Source organism: Alexandromys fortis, unplaced genomic scaffold (genome assembly GCF_014885135.2).
Source record: "Alexandromys fortis isolate MF-2015 unplaced genomic scaffold, M_Fortis_MF-2015_v1.1 scaffold_45, whole genome shotgun sequence".
Taxonomy (NCBI): domain Eukaryota; kingdom Metazoa; phylum Chordata; class Mammalia; order Rodentia; family Cricetidae; genus Alexandromys; species Alexandromys fortis.
The window spans coordinates 5,417,348-5,433,714 of NW_026067926.1; the positions used below are offsets into that span (position 1 = coordinate 5,417,348).

General features: G+C 44.4%; 1 protein-coding gene across 1 annotated transcript in view; it reads left to right on the plus strand.

Moving 5' to 3' along the window:
- The window catches only part of Dnah3 (dynein axonemal heavy chain 3), a 171,033-nt gene that overhangs the window by 39,769 nt on the left and 114,897 nt on the right, over nucleotides 1-16,367 (plus strand). Inside the window, exons 17-24 of the mRNA XM_050143254.1 lie at nucleotides 657-810; nucleotides 1,546-1,690; nucleotides 4,204-4,415; nucleotides 9,080-9,171; nucleotides 11,520-11,634; nucleotides 13,973-14,089; nucleotides 14,692-14,871; nucleotides 16,211-16,347. Of these exons, the coding sequence (XP_049999211.1) occupies nucleotides 657-810; nucleotides 1,546-1,690; nucleotides 4,204-4,415; nucleotides 9,080-9,171; nucleotides 11,520-11,634; nucleotides 13,973-14,089; nucleotides 14,692-14,871; nucleotides 16,211-16,347 (1,152 nt within the window). The remainder of the gene's footprint in view (nucleotides 1-656; nucleotides 811-1,545; nucleotides 1,691-4,203; nucleotides 4,416-9,079; nucleotides 9,172-11,519; nucleotides 11,635-13,972; nucleotides 14,090-14,691; nucleotides 14,872-16,210; nucleotides 16,348-16,367) is intronic.

The window sequence follows — 16,367 nt, forward strand, 5'->3', positions numbered from 1 at the left end:
AATAATAGATATCCAACGGTGGAATGAATAAACACTGCATAAAACACATGCTCAAGCATGTACTTCCCTGGACAGGAAAAATTTCTAGGCGTGTTCATGATGTGGGATGTCCTTCTGTATATGTGTTGCTTTTATTGGTTAATGAATAAAGCTGTTTCAGCCAATGGTTTAGCAGAGCAAAGCCAGGTGGAAATCCAACAGAAAAATAGAGACAAAGTAGACAGAGTCGAGGAGATGCCATGTAGCTGCTGAAGGAGAAAGATGCCGGATCCTTACCAGTAAGCCACAACCTCGTGCCGATACATAGATTAATAAAAATGGGTTAATTCAAGATGTAAGAGCTAGCTAGAAATATGTCTGAGTCATTGGCTGGACAGTGTTGTAATTAATATAATTTCTGTGTGATTATTCGGGTCTGAGCAGTCGGGAAACGAACAAGCATTTAAATATCCAGTCACCAGTAGGCTCATAGCAGCATCTCTAGGAGATGGATGGTGGGCGTTTTAACTTGTTTTGTGTTTATCTTTCTTCGTTTGCTTTTATATAGATGCAGAGTTTGGGGAGTGTCAGAAGAACAAATCCTTCTTCCCAGGCTGACAACCTGGAAAGGACCCATAATGGAGATTCAGATGTGATGGGACTGTGTTCACTTTCAGGTGCTCAGAGTTTGAGTCAAGACTCGAAGGCTATGGCAAAGAACTGGAAACCTTCAGGAAGCGTGAAGTGATGACTACAGAAGAAATGAAGAACAACGTGGAAAAGCTTAATGAACTCTCCAAGAACCTAGATCTTGCGCTGATAGAATTTGAGGTTTGGAACCTTGTGATGGGGACTTGGGACTCTAAGGTCTGGTCATTCAGGTTCTTAGTTTATGAACATGACACCTGTCAGGGGCACACCATTGTTTGCTTGGCCTATTCTTTTATGAGTATGTTCAACTACCTTTTCCACACAGTGTTTCCATTTTATCAGGTGTTTGGAAGTCATGAAGTACCCAAAGAAGTTACAGCAAGGTAACCGCTTATGTGTGTTGTGTATCCATGCTGTGCTGAGAAGGGTTTCATGGAGCTGTCTCAATGCCTGGAACAAACCCCTGCCACTTGTTGTCCCTATGGATGTCCACTTATGTAAATAAAAAAGGCTTGGAGCCATTAAGCTACTTTCTCCAAAAGTCAAAGATCAATTAGCAAGTTGTCTTAACAAAACACTGAAGTTCTTCCTTTTGAGGCGATTTAGTGTAAGAAGGCTGTAAAATAGTCCTATGAGCAACTAAATTTCACGTAGAAATTATGAAAATGGAGAGGTCTACAGTGTATTAGAAACAAAGATGAAATGGCAAGACTCAAATTATCCATTTCCAGTAGTTAGAGCTCAGGTACCATGGCCCTCAGAGACAGCACAAGAACCTGCCCGCTAAGCCTGCCCCACTGAATACAGGTCTGCCTCCTCTGCCTGGCACTTTCACTGCTGAGGAAGTTGTCCTGGAGGTTTCCTGGGTTCAAGAGAACCACCTACCCAACAGACAGCCTCCTTTTTTTCTTACAGTTGATCAACAAGGAAGAAGAACTGTTGGAGAAAGAGAAGAGTTCCTTTCCTCTTCTGCAAACCCTAATGGTCAACAAAATACCCTACGAGCAGCTGTGGGTCACAGCCTACGAGTTCAGCATCAAGTCAGAGGAGTGGATGAATGGTAGGCCGAGTTCTAAGCCTGCCTGGGCAGCGGGGATGGAGGTGGGGGCGATGGGATCCACTCAAACAGCTCTGAAATCACCTTTGCTCTTTGGATTCCAGGACTCTGGATTAGGACAGTTACAGTTTTTTTTTTTTCTGATGTAATAACAAGGGGAGATGAGGAACCAAAGAGCAAGACACCTATTTCCAGGTTTAAATCCCATCAGCACCCAGAGCCTTTGCCACAGTGATGATTCCAACAAGAGGAGAGAGATGGAGAACAGTGCCTCTGAGTGTTGCTTTAGGAAGGGCCAGAGTGCCACGGGCATCTGGAAACTACCAGGCTCTGGAGTCTAGGGAAGCAGGTGTGGGTGGGATCAACAGAGCATAGAGAGGACACATGAGGCAAGGAGGATGAAGAGAAAACCCCAGGTGGTTTTCGGGTTTTTGGTTCTAGCAGTTTGGTAGGCCTTGTCTTGTTGAACAGAGAAGTGACAAATTTGCTGGGAGAAAAACTCCTTCAACTTAGAATCTACATGGGAACATTAGTTATTCGGTATGGGTTATTTTATATTACAATATAGTATATTGAATCGGTTACATATACAATAGAATATATTATTTTAGTTTTTATGTTCTAATTTATATTATAATATCATATGATGCATAATATGTGGTAAATATGTAATATTGTATTCGTCTATAAGATAAGATCTTATATCAGTATGGGTTTTAAAAGATGAGTTTGGAGAAGGTGATTTATTGAGAAGCAGATGATTTTCATTAAGACCCTGGGTGCCATCTCTGGGCAAGGTGTTAAAAGGATAAAATTAGAGGCTTGGCATTCATCTCTAGGGCTCCAGCACAGTAAACCCAGCTGGATGGACGTCTTTGCTGAGGTTCTCAGGGGCAATTATGATGATTTTCTTTTTGAAAACATTTGTATTCATTCTCTGACAATTTCATATGTATTCATAGTGTATTTTGGTCAGAATCGCTCCTGTTCTCATCTATTGCTGTGTTCTTAAGATGAATTCCTAAGTACAAAATGTCTAAGATCCAAAAGGCATGTTGTGAAAATTGCTAAGATTTTTAGAAGGACTTGTGGGGGAAACCCGACTTTCATTATTGTCGTCCAGAGAAGTAATGCTCTCTTTCATTCTCCTGGCGATTTGTGAGTGCCCGTTTCTCACTCTCCTTACAAACCTGAAGAAGACAACTTTGAGAGTGGTGTTTTCTTATTGGCTGCTGCAACTATTACCTTACTTCCAACTTTAAAAAAGAAAAAGCACTTTTTCGCATTTCCCATTGAAGTTGAGTGCGTACCAAGGAGCAGAATTCCCTGTGCTGTGGCTCCCTGGGACTCTCTCCTGGGTGAAGCCCTCCTCTGAGCCTCATCTGTGCTCTTGGCTGCATCACTGCGTAAGAAAAGAAGGTCACTTCTGTGGTTGAGAGGGAACAGTGACTTTGTATCTTAGCCTGAAATTTACCCTGGTGCTAAAGTCACCATGAATCCAGTCCACCTGGCAGGCAGGAGCCACCCCTCACCCTGGAAGTGGCTTTGGTTCCAACTACTCTGCTAGTCCTTCCTTTTTCTTATAAGATTTAATTTTCTAGTGATTTGCCAAAAATGCCTTGAGTTACTGAGGTGTATTTAGTGAGAGAAGTTGCATGTGGCCTAGGCAGCCCTGAAGGTTGGAAGGTGTTTAGGAGTCAGTTAGCTATATCACAATGCAGGAAGCAATGCATTACCATGGGAACAAGGGAAAAATTGGACTGAATGAGAAAGCCAATGCTAAAAACTTCCTGTCCCCCCCCAAAAAAAATAGGGGAAAGAAACTAATGTTTTGAAGTACTTTAAAAACTGAAATGTCATTTATTTAAGTGTATGTATATGGGGGGAGACTCTCACTGACCCCCAGTCCCCATCTTGACTAGACTGGCTGGCCAGAGACCCCCACAGTCTACCTGTCTCCCCCACCTCAGTGCTGAGGTTACGGCCACACATATCGCCCAGCTTGGTTTGTTTACTGTTTTGTTGGAACAAGGTGCTCAGGATCCAATCTCCAGCCCTCATTTTAGCCACTGAGCCTGGAGTCTTTGTATTTCTTTCTGGCCTTGTTCAATAATTTCAAGCTTATATTAGTTATAATATTATATATTATCTTCTTAGAACTCTAGAGGGCTCCCATTCCCAAACTGTTAAATTACAACACATTGAAATCCTTTTAATTCTACCGACACGGCATTTAAAACCAATTAGAACGACTAACTCCCTGATGTGTGTGTGCCCAGAGCGGCATTTGCCGTTTTGTTTATACTGCCTCAAGCTGCTTCCAGCCACCCTTCCGGAGTGTGTGAATGGCAGGTGACAGCGTGGAGGCTCTACTGGCAAAGCAGAGGCATCAGTTCAGATCCAGGCCTAACCCCAGAGACTAAGCCCATATCATCATAACCGGCACCACCCTCAAGTCCAGGGAATTAACACGTGACCGGAATCTCCATCGTAGTCTGCGCTTCTCTTTGTTCCAGGCCCCCTCTTTTTACTGAATGCCGAGGAAATCGCAGAGGACATTGGGAACATGTGGAGGACGACGTACAAGTTGACCAAGACCTTGTTAGATGTGCCTGCTCCCCGGCGCTTAGCAGAGAACGTCAAGTTGAAGATTGAAAAGTTCAAGCAGCACATACCCATCCTCAACATCTCCTGCAACCCTGGCATGAAGGATCGGCACTGGCAGCAGGTTCTTGTCACCCCCAGTGTGCTCCAGCCTGCCCCATTTTCCCCTGGGAAGGCAGGAAATGAAAGTCCCCTTGAGGGAAAAGAGGTTATAATTGGCTGGCTGGTCTTCAGGAAGGGACTAGGTAGATCATGGGATGAACTTCTGGCCTCATGGCCAGGTTGATCCTTTTAGTTGGGCCCCCACTGTGGTGTGGAAAAAATTCTAGACAGTGGTTATAATCACAATGGGAAAGCTGTAATTGGCTCCTCCATACACGAAAAGAAAGTCCCCCCTTTTCTGAGATCTTGCAAATGATCCCAGATGATTCCTGTGTGGGTTTTCTTTGGTGTAGAGTTTCCTGGTCAAACAGGCTAGGTTTAGAAGGAGTTTGACACATTGGGTGTGATGGCACATTCCCGTAATCCCAGCATTTGAGAAGCTGAGACAGACTACAGAGTAGATTCCAGGCTAGTCTGGGCTACAGAATGAGGCCCTGTCTCAAACAAATAGACAAACAGAGAAGCAAGTTGCTCTCTCTTTAAGCTCTTTAAGCCCATAAATTAGAGCAATAAATTATTCTCCCTAAAAATATTTAGGATTTTAATAAGCAACAAAGTGTGAGGTGACGAGTGTGGTGTGAACACCAAGCACGAAATGGAAGGTTTGCTGTGTTTTTGAAAGTGATTGCCACATTTAAGTGGCCTTGAAGCACCCTCTCCCAGGAAGTTGCTATGTGGAGTAGCAAGGTGGCCTGCTTGACATGGGCAGATTCTTCTTTAAGAGCTATGCCTGAGATTGAACCACAGAAAGACGGGAGTATTGATACGTGAATAGGTCAAGGTCTGTCTGCAGGGAGGAGCTGTCTTCAGCTTCACAGAAAAGCAGGAGACTCGGGACCCCGGCAAGGGTTGGGAAGGCAGGTGATAGATAGGTCATCATGTGGGCTTCTCCCCTAAAGGGAATCTGCGAAGGGCTCGTGGGGCTTCTATCCTCATGGATGTGGGTGACTTAGACTTTTGACTTATGTCGGGATCTAAGAACATGGGTGGACAGGTGACTTCTTACAGTGCCAGACTTCTTGAGATGGCAGTATTCAAAGCATTTGCGTCAACCCTTAAAGAACACTCGTTAGGGCCAAGGGTGTGACTCAGTCATAGGATACTTGCCCAGCATGCACAAGCCTCTAAATTTGAGCCCCAGAAACTCAAAAATATCAAATATGATTTTTTTTTAAAAAAGAAAACACTCAAGGGGTCTCTGTGCCTTCTCGGGGCGCTGTCTCTGTCATCTGCTGTCCTTACGTGTAAGCACCAACTCCCCCTCCTTTCAAGCATTCTTGGTTCTCATCATTCTTGTCTTTTCCTAGGCCTCTTAAACAAACATTCCTTAGACTTACAACCGAGTAATGATCTCAGCTCAGACACAAACTCCCAGACATTTAATAATAAATAAGGCACACTTTATTTGAATTCTTCCATTTCATCTTCAACAACTCTTTGAAATAGGCACAGTTCATAGGTAGAAAGACTGAGCGTTGAAAATTAAGCTGTCATATAGCTAGTTAGTGGGCCAGGAGGGAACTGGAATTCAGATCTGTTTGGCTTAAATAAAGCATGTCAAGAGAGCACATGAGGAGTGAGGAAGAAAGGCAGATGGGGCAGGGCATCAAAACTAACAGTGGAACATAGCCCCAGGAAGGAAGGAAGGTAGGAAGAAGGGAGGAAGGGAGGGAGGGAAGGAGGGAGGGAGGGAGGGAGGGAGGGAGGGAGGGAGGGAGGGAGGGAGAAAGGACGGGGTCTCTAGAGTGGCTATCCAGCAGGCTGAGGAGGTAAGAAAGGACATGGGTCACCAGATGTCTTAGGGGCTGTCCCCACTCAGGGCCCCACACCTGTGACAGCCCCAAGCTCAGCAAAGCTACAATCTGCCCTAATGTCTCCCCTCCTACCCCGCCACTGAGGAGAGATTTATATAGATTCTGGTCCTGGCAAAAAAGGCTCTAAAATCTAAGCCACCTGTGATGTCTCAAGGACTGAAAACAGGTTTTCTGGGATCCCAAGATGGCTGGGCTGTGTTTTCTGGCCAACTGAGCTTAGAGGTCTTGTTGTTTGGGTTTAAAACAAGATCGGACAAAGAAACATGTAGTCGTGCTATGGACCAAAACTGGCCCTAAAGTTCTGAAGATGCTGTCCCTAGGAGCAGAGCCAGCCATACACATGTGCTAATAATTCTAGCAGTCACGCATGAAGACTGCAACATTCTCTTTTCTTTTTTGTGGTAGTGGGGTTTAAGCCTAGTAACTTGCACATGCGATACAAGTGCCCTTCCATTAAGCTGCTCCCAGTTCACCTATGTTTTCTAAAGTAAAAGGAAATAAGTAAAACAAAGTTCATAGATATATGCTATCTAAACAAGTACACATTGTCATTTGTGTAGCTATCCACCTTGAGCAGTAGTATGAAGTCTTTGGTGCTATACCCAGAACTCGTCTCAATTCAGACAAGCATGTTTGAGAGGCTAAGAGGCCATAAGGGACTAGTGTCTACGTAGACAGCATTGTTCCAGGATTTTAAAATTAGAGAAAAAAATGCCTTGTCAGTATTTATATTTTTAAAAAATAATCTAAAAGTTCTGTCACTCTCCAGCCCTCACTGTGAGGCAATTACTATGCTGAATGCTTTATGTAAGTGTACTTTAGCCCCCGAGAGAGTCTGTGTGTTGCTGTATTTTAATGTATAAAAGAATAAACAGGGGCAACAAGATGGGTCAGCAGACAAAAAGAACTTGCCCCCAAGCCTGACAACCTGAGTTCAATCCCTGGGACCCGTATGTCAGAAAGAGAAAGCCAATTCCTGCAAATTGTCCTCTGACCTCCATATGTGTGCTACAATATCCAGGTGCATGCGACACGCACATACAAATACAGATAGATAGATAGATAGATAGATAGATAGATAGATAGATAGATGATAGATATTAGATAGATAGATAGATAGATAGATAGATAGATAGATGATAGATAGATAGATAGATAGATAGATAGATAGATAGATAGATAATACATGATGGGCAAATAGATAGATGGATAGATGATAGGTAGATAGATAGATAGATAGATAGATAGATAGATAGATAGATAGATAGATAGATAATAGATAGTAGATAGATGGATAATAGATAGATAGATAGATAGATAGATAGATAGATAGATAGATAGAAGATAGATATCAGATATTTTCAATAATAAGTGAAAGGTCAAAGCTACAAATCTACTGTGCAGACTGTGCTCTGTAAAATTCTGCCAAATGCCACCTTTGTCCAGAGCTGTGCAGTGTGTGGCATGGACAGCTGTACACAGGGGACCTGTAAGAGACATTAGCATTTGGTGGATAGCATTTGTTGGAATCAGAATTGGATCCAGAAGCCAATTTATTAACTGGATGGTCGTGGACAAGATCATTTCTCCAGCTCAGATTCTTTAGATGGAAAGCGGGAAGAACACATTAGCAAGCTCTGTGTGCTGCTAGGACACTAAAATAAGTGTGGGCAGCTCTCTGAAACAATCCCATCCTTCGTCAGCCCCCATAAGTGCTCGTTACTTTTAGTTTATTACCGTGCTGCTCCTCCAGAGGTCCCCAGAACCCAGACCGGAAGCCATTCGAGTTCTCTGATTGAGTCAGACTTTTCCTCCACAAATACTGCCGTCTACCAAGTGTCAGGTGCCAAGGACACAGGGTAAGACAGTGTGTGGCATGGCACCCACCCTCCTTTCTGCTCTGGCGTCTTCTAATCCTCTGGCAGCCGAGGAAAGGAAACGCTCAGCAACAGATTATTTTTTCAGACAGATGCTCATTCCTGCTTCAGTCCTCATTTCTTCTTTAGCATGGGGGACCTTGCTGCTACCTAGGTCTTCCAGAAGCTTCACGCAGAGCTTCCTTAGGGGTGTTTGTGCTGAAGAGGTGAGCCTGAGGCAGTGTCACACCAGCTGGATGGGGACCCTGACAAGTAACCCCCTGGAGTGGATGGGGGACTTTCCTTTGTTATGTTTTAACAGTACTGGGGATTGAACCTGGGTGCATGCTGTGCCATTAATCACCTTTCACTCTTAATTTTGAGGCAGGGTCTCACTATGCTGGCCAAGCTGGTCTTGAACACACTCTGTAGGGCTAAAAATGATGACTCAGACTCTTGAGTAGCCAACATCACAAACCCTGCTTTAATGCTTTTTTGAAGGGAATCCTTGCTGTTCCCCAGCTCAGAGCTCTGGAGAGTCTGTCTGACAGACCCTCCCTGTCACTCAGCAAGTACTCACCTCAGCTTGTCCCAGACCCAGCTTCCCTGGAAGCACAGCTGAGGCTCTGTTCTGGTCTTTTGAATGTTTGTGAATTGATGGGGAGACAAACTTGGGGAAAACCAGCTATGGTGTGGCTCTGCAACAGCCTCCAGAACCCTCAGACTGACAATGTCAGACTCGACAGCCACCAGTCCCGTGTGGTTTTTTAATGGAGTATGAGTTAGCTAACACTAAGTGAACATGAAAGTCCCTTCATCTTAGTCTCAACAGCCTCCTGGGATGAGTAGCTACAATACTGGACAGTGCAGATAATTTAATTTTCCATCCTTATAGAGGTTCTACTGGGCAACACTACCTTCCACAACCACCCCTCACCTCCGTCCTTCCTTTGCAGATCAGTGAGATTGTTGGCTATGAGATAAAGCCCACAGAGACAACGTGCCTCGCGAACATGCTGGAATTTGGATTTGGCAAATTTGTTGAAAAGTAAGGTTCATCCTTTGTTCTAGACAGGTTTTGGTTCAGGGGTCACTGTGCTCTCCTAAGTCAAAGCCAATTAAAAATTTTAATGACCCCTGGTTGGGCTGACTTACCCAAGTGGCTATTTCTTTTCCTGCTGTAGAATTGGGACTAGAAAGAGTTAGGGGTTTTATTTCAATGGAAAATGAAAAACAAATGTCTTCTGTGAACCTGAGACTCTGCCCAGCTCTTAGAACTTGGAGCAAAACCACTCAGCCTTCATGGACCTGTTTCCTTTTCAAATAAACAGCAAGCTAGGAGTGATCTTCAACTGCTAAACCCATGGAGCACACAGTGATGAACAGACCTCTTTGTTGTCTCCTTCCCCGAGTGCCCTGGAATTGCAGCGTGAGAATTTGCATGATCTGAATGGCTATTTTTACTTCTATTTGTTTTGGGGGGAGCATCGTAGGTGTGTTTATGAATGGGGGTACATATATGGGGGAACACATGTGTGTATGTGTATGTGCAAGTGGAGGCCAGAGGTAAACCTTGGGTGTCACTCCTTAGGCACCAAGTAGGCTAGGCTGTCTGGCCAGTGAGCCTCAGGGATCTTCTGGCCTCTGTCTCCTGGGTGCTGGGTTTCTAAGAATGTGCCACCTCTCACCACAAGAATTCTTCACCTGGGTGTTGGGGATCTAACTCAGGTTCTCCTGCTTGTATGGCAAGCACACACTTACTTAGCCGTCTCCCAGGCCCTCACATACTACTTTTTAAATCAGTAATATTCAGGGTTCTGTTTTCATACTTCCTTTAAGGAATAGATGGAGAGATTTTATATTGATTCAAGTCTGTTAGACTACTTGGATGGGACCTCGAGGGATGGATGTTCATGGTTCTCAGGGCTTGGTACCTAGAGTTACTGCATCTCCATCATGGGGGATCTAGTTAGAAAAGCATGTTCTCAGGCCGCACCCAACCCGCTGATCAAATTGGGGCTTTAGGCCTGGCTATTGTATTTTGTTTTGTTTTGTCTTGCTTTGATCCTCTGGGTTGGTACTGTCCGAGACAGGAGCCAAGCTAAAAGCTACTACTGGGCCCTTGGCATGTAGCTAATCCAAAACCAATGTATGGAACTCAAAAATACAGGCTGGACTTCAAAAGCTTACCAAGAAAATAAGAATGCAAATGGCTGACAGTTTTGTTTTGAGACAGTCCCACTTTGTAGCTGTGCCTGGCCTCGAACTTGCTGTATAGATCAGGCTGACTTTGAACTCATAGACCTCTCCCTGCCTCTGCCTTCTAAGTGTTGGGTTTAAAGGTATGCACTAGCACACCCAGCCAGATAGCAGTTTTTAATATTCATTTTCCAATGATAATATTTTGAATGCAGTAAGTTATTGTCAATTATTTCATCCCTTTCTTGCTCTTCTCCTTTTTTCTATTTATTTATTATTTTAAAAACAATCTTATTTTACATACCAATTCCAGTTCTCTCTCTCTCTCTCTCTCTCTCTCTCTCTCTCTCTCTCTCTCTCTCTCTCTCCTGTTCTCCTACTCCCCCTAACTTCTCCCCACCCCATCCCCCATCCATCAGAGAAGGTGAGGCCTTCCATGGGGAGTCAACAAAGTCTGTCACAGCACTTCAGGCAGGACCAAGGCCCTCCCCCTGTATCTAGGCGAGCAAGGAATCCCTCCACAGGGAATGGGCTCCAAAGTGCCAGATGATGCACTAGGGATGAATACTGGTTCCACTGCCAGTGGCCCCACAAACTGCCCATGCCACACAACTGTCACCCACATGCAGAGGGCCTAGTTTGGTCTTACGCTGGTTTCCCAGCTGTCAGTCTAGAGTCAGTGAGCCCCCACTAGCTTGGGTCAGCCTTCATGGCCTTACTTTATTTTTTTTTTAAAGATTTATTTATTTATCATGTATACAACATTTCTTCCATGTATGCTTGCATGCCAGAAGAGGGCACCAGACCTCATTATAGATGGTTGTGAGCCACCATGTGGTTGCTGGGAATTGAACTCAGGACCTCTGGAAGAGCAGTCAGTGCTCTTAACCTCTGAGCCATCTCTCCAGCCCCATGGCCTTATTTTAATATGATCACCTCATTAAATGCTCTTCGAATATAGCCACATTTGAGTGATTGGCGATTAAAACTGCGGTGTGAATTTTGGAGAAACACTCAACTTATAACAGCCCCCAAAGGCAACGGTACTCAGAACATTGGACATAGATGGCAAAGCTCAGAGAAAACATCTTGTTGAAATGAAAGCTTCTGGAAATCTCTTTAAGACTGCGCTGAAATTGCTTCCCGGGGTTTCCTCTGCCAGCTCCTGTTGATGTTGATGGTGTGTTCTCTCCTCAGGCTGGAGCCCATTAGCGCAGCTGCCAGCAAGGAATATTCCCTGGAGAAAAACCTGGAGAAGATGAAGATGGACTGGGTTAACATGACGTTCAGTTTCGTGAAATACAGGGACACGGTGAGTCAGGCGAATGGGAATGCCCTGGAAGCAGCCCTGGGCTGCTAGTAGATCTAGACATGGTTCCCCCAGCATTGCAACAGACCTCACAGAATAACCCTCCATCTGTGTACTTCCTCTGTCTGCCTCTCCTCCATCATCCTGGCTCTCACACGCCGCTGGAGCTGTGCATCTCCAAATCATAAGGTTGACCTGGTGCAAAGGAATGGGGTGTGTCTCCTGAATTAGCATGTCTCAAGAGGAACACTGGCTTGTGTAACTACACGCACACGCACACGCACACACACACACAGATCAAGTCATTCAGAAGCATCTCTGAGGTTGACAACAACACATCCTACCTCCTGAATTGCAGATGTGCATAGGAATTTCTTCAGAATCTCTTTAAATTGGGGAGACTAGAGTAGGGCCTAAGGTTCTCACGTACTAGCAAGTTCCCAGGCACTTACACCACTTTGAACTGTACAAGTATAAATGTCCTGATTTTCATGGGGACTTACAGATAGCGTATGAGTCTGTGCAATGGATGTGGAGGTGCATTCCTTCGATAACCCCAGGATCTAGTTTGCTCTTAGGATGACGCGCAGGGTGGATATGAGGGCTGCTGCCCAGCACATTGTGGAGGGCACAGATATCCACATACTGCTCCCCATGGGCACCTAGAACAGCATCTCAAATGCTAACTGCACAGGAGAATCATTTGGGATACTTAACAAGAAAATCACAATTTATTTTTCCTGCTCTTCTACCCTCTGGGTGCCTGAGCATCTCCACTCACCCTCCTAGTTTGGAGGTTGAACTCAGAGCTTTGTTCTTGTTGGGAAAACATTCTAACACATAGCCACATCTCCCAGTACTCCATTTTTTGAATAGTTAACATAGACCCAAACCCTGGAGATCTGAGCACTTCTCCTCTCACTGAACAACCGATCATCCCCCTGTGACTTCTTTCTCCCTTCAGTTTTCATGGTCACAATGCCTTGGTTTTGACTTTGGATAAGAACCACCCATGAGCCAATCAGAGGCAGGAGAACTGGAGGCAAATGAGTTTATTACTGGGTCTCACCGTTTCAATAAGCTGGGAGCTGCCCATTCTGATTGGGTCAGACACTGCTCCAGAGGCTGCTGGGCTGCAATGCAGAGCTCAGCTATGGGCCTAGGAGCAGGTTCATTATTCCTTATCCATCTTCAAAGTTTATGACTGAAGTAGCTCTCAACAAGAAGCAATCTCAAAATGACAGTGAAGGTGCCGGTCTTTGAATAGCTAGCTAGACATGTTTTTGAGACACACTGAGAAAAAAAATAGACAGAAGAATATATCCATATTTAATTCAAATCTACAATTACACTATTCATTCTGCATCCACTTCTGTGTCTACAGGCTTGAAGGAGCTGGAATCAAAGCAAGTGAGACCAGATTTGCTGTAGGTGGCAGACTCTTAGCAGTCTATCTAATGGCTCAGGGAAGAGAGTGCCGTCCATGGACACTGAAGACACAATACCTTTACATGAGAGCAAGATAGAACTCGCTGAATGTATGAGATAGAAGTTTCCAAGCTGGGGTTACATGTCTATGTACTTTTATCATGTGACCACTATCCACAAAACAAGTAATCAAAGCTTTGTTTACAAGTGGATTAAGTGTAATTAACTTAATAAGTGTGCCCTATCTGTTAGCAGACATTTCAAAAGAGCTCATGAATTGAAATAAAAATAATCTCTAAATTTTATTTTAAAGGAACCACAAGAACCCCTATATCTGGCTGCAGAACATGAATCTGGGTCTTACTCACTGAGTGGAAGCTGATGCTCCCAGAGAGGGAGGAAACTGGGGAAGAGCACTGTCTTCTCCCCAGTAGACTCTAGTTGCAGGTCTGGGTTAAGTTGATTTCTGCAAATAAGTCGAACAGGAAGTGTTACTTCTTTTGTTTTGTTTCATTTTGTTCATTGAGACAGGATCTTATGAAGTAGCCCAGGCTGGCCTCAAACTCATGATGTGCCTTCAGCCTCAGCCTTCAGAGTGCTGGGATAACAGGCATTCCCCACTGCTCCTGCCCGACAATAAGTACTTTTAGTAACCAATATGCGTCAGTATACACACGTGTGCTCTTATGCTTTGGAGACTGACATGGGAACATCTATATTGAGACCTGTCTCAAAATAAATAAATATTTATAGTGAGAAAACCTTATGAGACATAGATGCCTGTCTCCCTGAGGTGGGAATATATACTGCAAGGCCTTCTGGAACCTTCTGGAATCGCCATGGACCATGGGATAGGCAAGGCAAAGGGGTCTCATGATTTTGACTTTGACTGCGTGGTCATCTTTATTGGCAGGATACAAACATCCTGTGTGCGGTCGATGACATTCAACTGCTACTCGATGATCACGTGATAAAGACCCAGACCATGTGTGGCTCTGCATTCATCAAGCCAATAGAAGCAGAGACTCGGGTAAGAAAATAGCCCTTGTGTATCTTGTTATGGCCCATTGGTTCTCAGTTTCTTAGAGGAGGGGTGGGGTTTCAAGTTCAATGAAAAAATAAACTTCCTTTTCCCTGAATGGAGAAATGAAAGGACGGATGAACAGAAGACTAGGAGCGATAATGACACCAGTGAGCCGTCTACCGAAAGAGCAGACGAGCTTGAATACGCCAAACAAAAATATATTTGCCAAGTAGTTTATAGTCTATAGCAATCTAGAGTCTGCGCCACATGACCCTAAGAGTTTAGCCTCCCTTGATCACTGCCTATAGAAGCTGGATAGGTCACAGTGGTGGGCATATCTTAGGGTTGGAGCTCAAGGGAAGAAGAAAAAGTGGCACAGGCCTTCGGGTCTGTATTCTGGTTTCGCCTTTACTGTTAGCTGAGTGATCTCGGGAAGCTGTCTGAACGGTTGTGTTCAGGGTCTGCATCTGTAAACGTGAGGTTCAGTAATATCTTCATTATATCTTTAGTGTGTGTGTGTGTGTGTGTGTGTGTGTGTGTGTGCGCGCGCGCATTCACTGGGTGTGTGCTGCCATTACTGACTCAGTTGTGGAATTCTAAATCCACAGAAATGGGAAGAAAAGCTGGTTCGGGTACAGGAAAATTTGGATGCCTGGTTAAAATGCCAAGTCACTTGGCTGTACCTGGAACCAATCTTTAGCTCAGAGGACATCATAGCCCAGATGCCAGAAGAGGGCAAGAAATTTGGCACTGTGGACAGTTACTGGAAAACACTGATGGCTCAGGCGGTGAGTTTTATCTCTTGCGTCTCACCAGCAGAAAATATTACCTTGGTGCATTGTGTCTACGTCCCCTGAAACTACCAAGTAAAATTTAAAATTAACATTTTAAGTCATTGTTATAATTTATTAAAACTTCAAGTATGGAAATATGGTATATGAAAAGGAGAAGGTTTTTGGAATCTTACCTGCCTGGAGATAGTTCTTAGCAGTTTACATTATTTCTCTGTCATGCCTAATGAGATAGAGGGCTTTGTTAAAGAGCAATGCAATCACATTTTCATAGGTTAGGAATCCTTTTAGATTTCAAATAGTGATGCATATTGATACTCAGTTATTTATGATTTTTTTTTTGGTAAATGTGATGACTCAGATATAATCTTAAAAGTCAGAAGCTACTTACGAAGAACATGAATTCCACTCTCTTACAACTCTGTTAGGAGGCACACAGGCTTGAACACAAGCTGTGGTGTGTGCAAATAGCATAGAGATGATGGAGAGTAATACACTTGCCTGGGAGTGTCCAGGAGACCTCCAAAGCAGGTGATGTTAGAACCAAGCCTTGAAGGATGAGTTACACATGCTAAGATGCATCTCCTGAGAGGATGTGGTTTTCCTTTTTTGAAAAAAATATTGTGATACATGATCCGAGAATTTATCTCAGTGGAGTGCATCTGCTTAGATGACTTGTGGTCTAGACTCTAGCGATGGGGTATGGGGGCAGCTATAGGACCCAGTCAATGGAGCAGATTTGACATTATTCTTCTTTGGTTGTGTGCTATAGAAACCAACTAAGTGTAGGCCAAGAAAAATTATGGGGTGACTCATAGAACACAAGAATAGAGTGTATTCTGGCCTCCCAAAGGGTCACCAGAGTCGAGGAAACCCTCGGGAGCTCACAAGCGCTCCATGTATACCCCTTGCCCCTACTCCTCTCTCTACTTTTCCCACTTGGGGTACTCCCTGCCCACTAGCCTGCTCTGCCATAAAACATCTGGCAGGAGCTGATCCTTACACGACCCCAAAGCTCCTTGACCAAGGGTTCCCCACAGACCAGACCAGAATGCCATGATCTAAGTTTTAGACCACCAAAATGTTCAGATGAAATTGATTTGGCGAGATTGTGATGCCCAACCTGTACCCAGTCAACCATGATTGAAGGGATGCAGTCATGCTCACTGAGCAGTCAGCCCTGTGGGACGACGAGGAGAGCATCAGAAAGCTGGCTCGGCAGCATCACTAGTTGGTGGGTTGATCGTGAATTCATTACAATGACCAATCTCAAGTATGCATAGTGATTCTCACGTGTGTGTGTGTGTGTGTGTGTGTGTGTGTGTGTGTAACCCAGGTGAAAGACACCAGGGTCCTGGTGGCAGCTGACCAGCCAAGAATGACTGAGAAGCTTCAGGAAGCCAATCTTCTATTGGAAGACATCCAACGGGGGCTGAATGACTACCTGGAAAAGAAGAGACTCTTTTTCCCCAGGTATGCAGGATTGTTCTTTC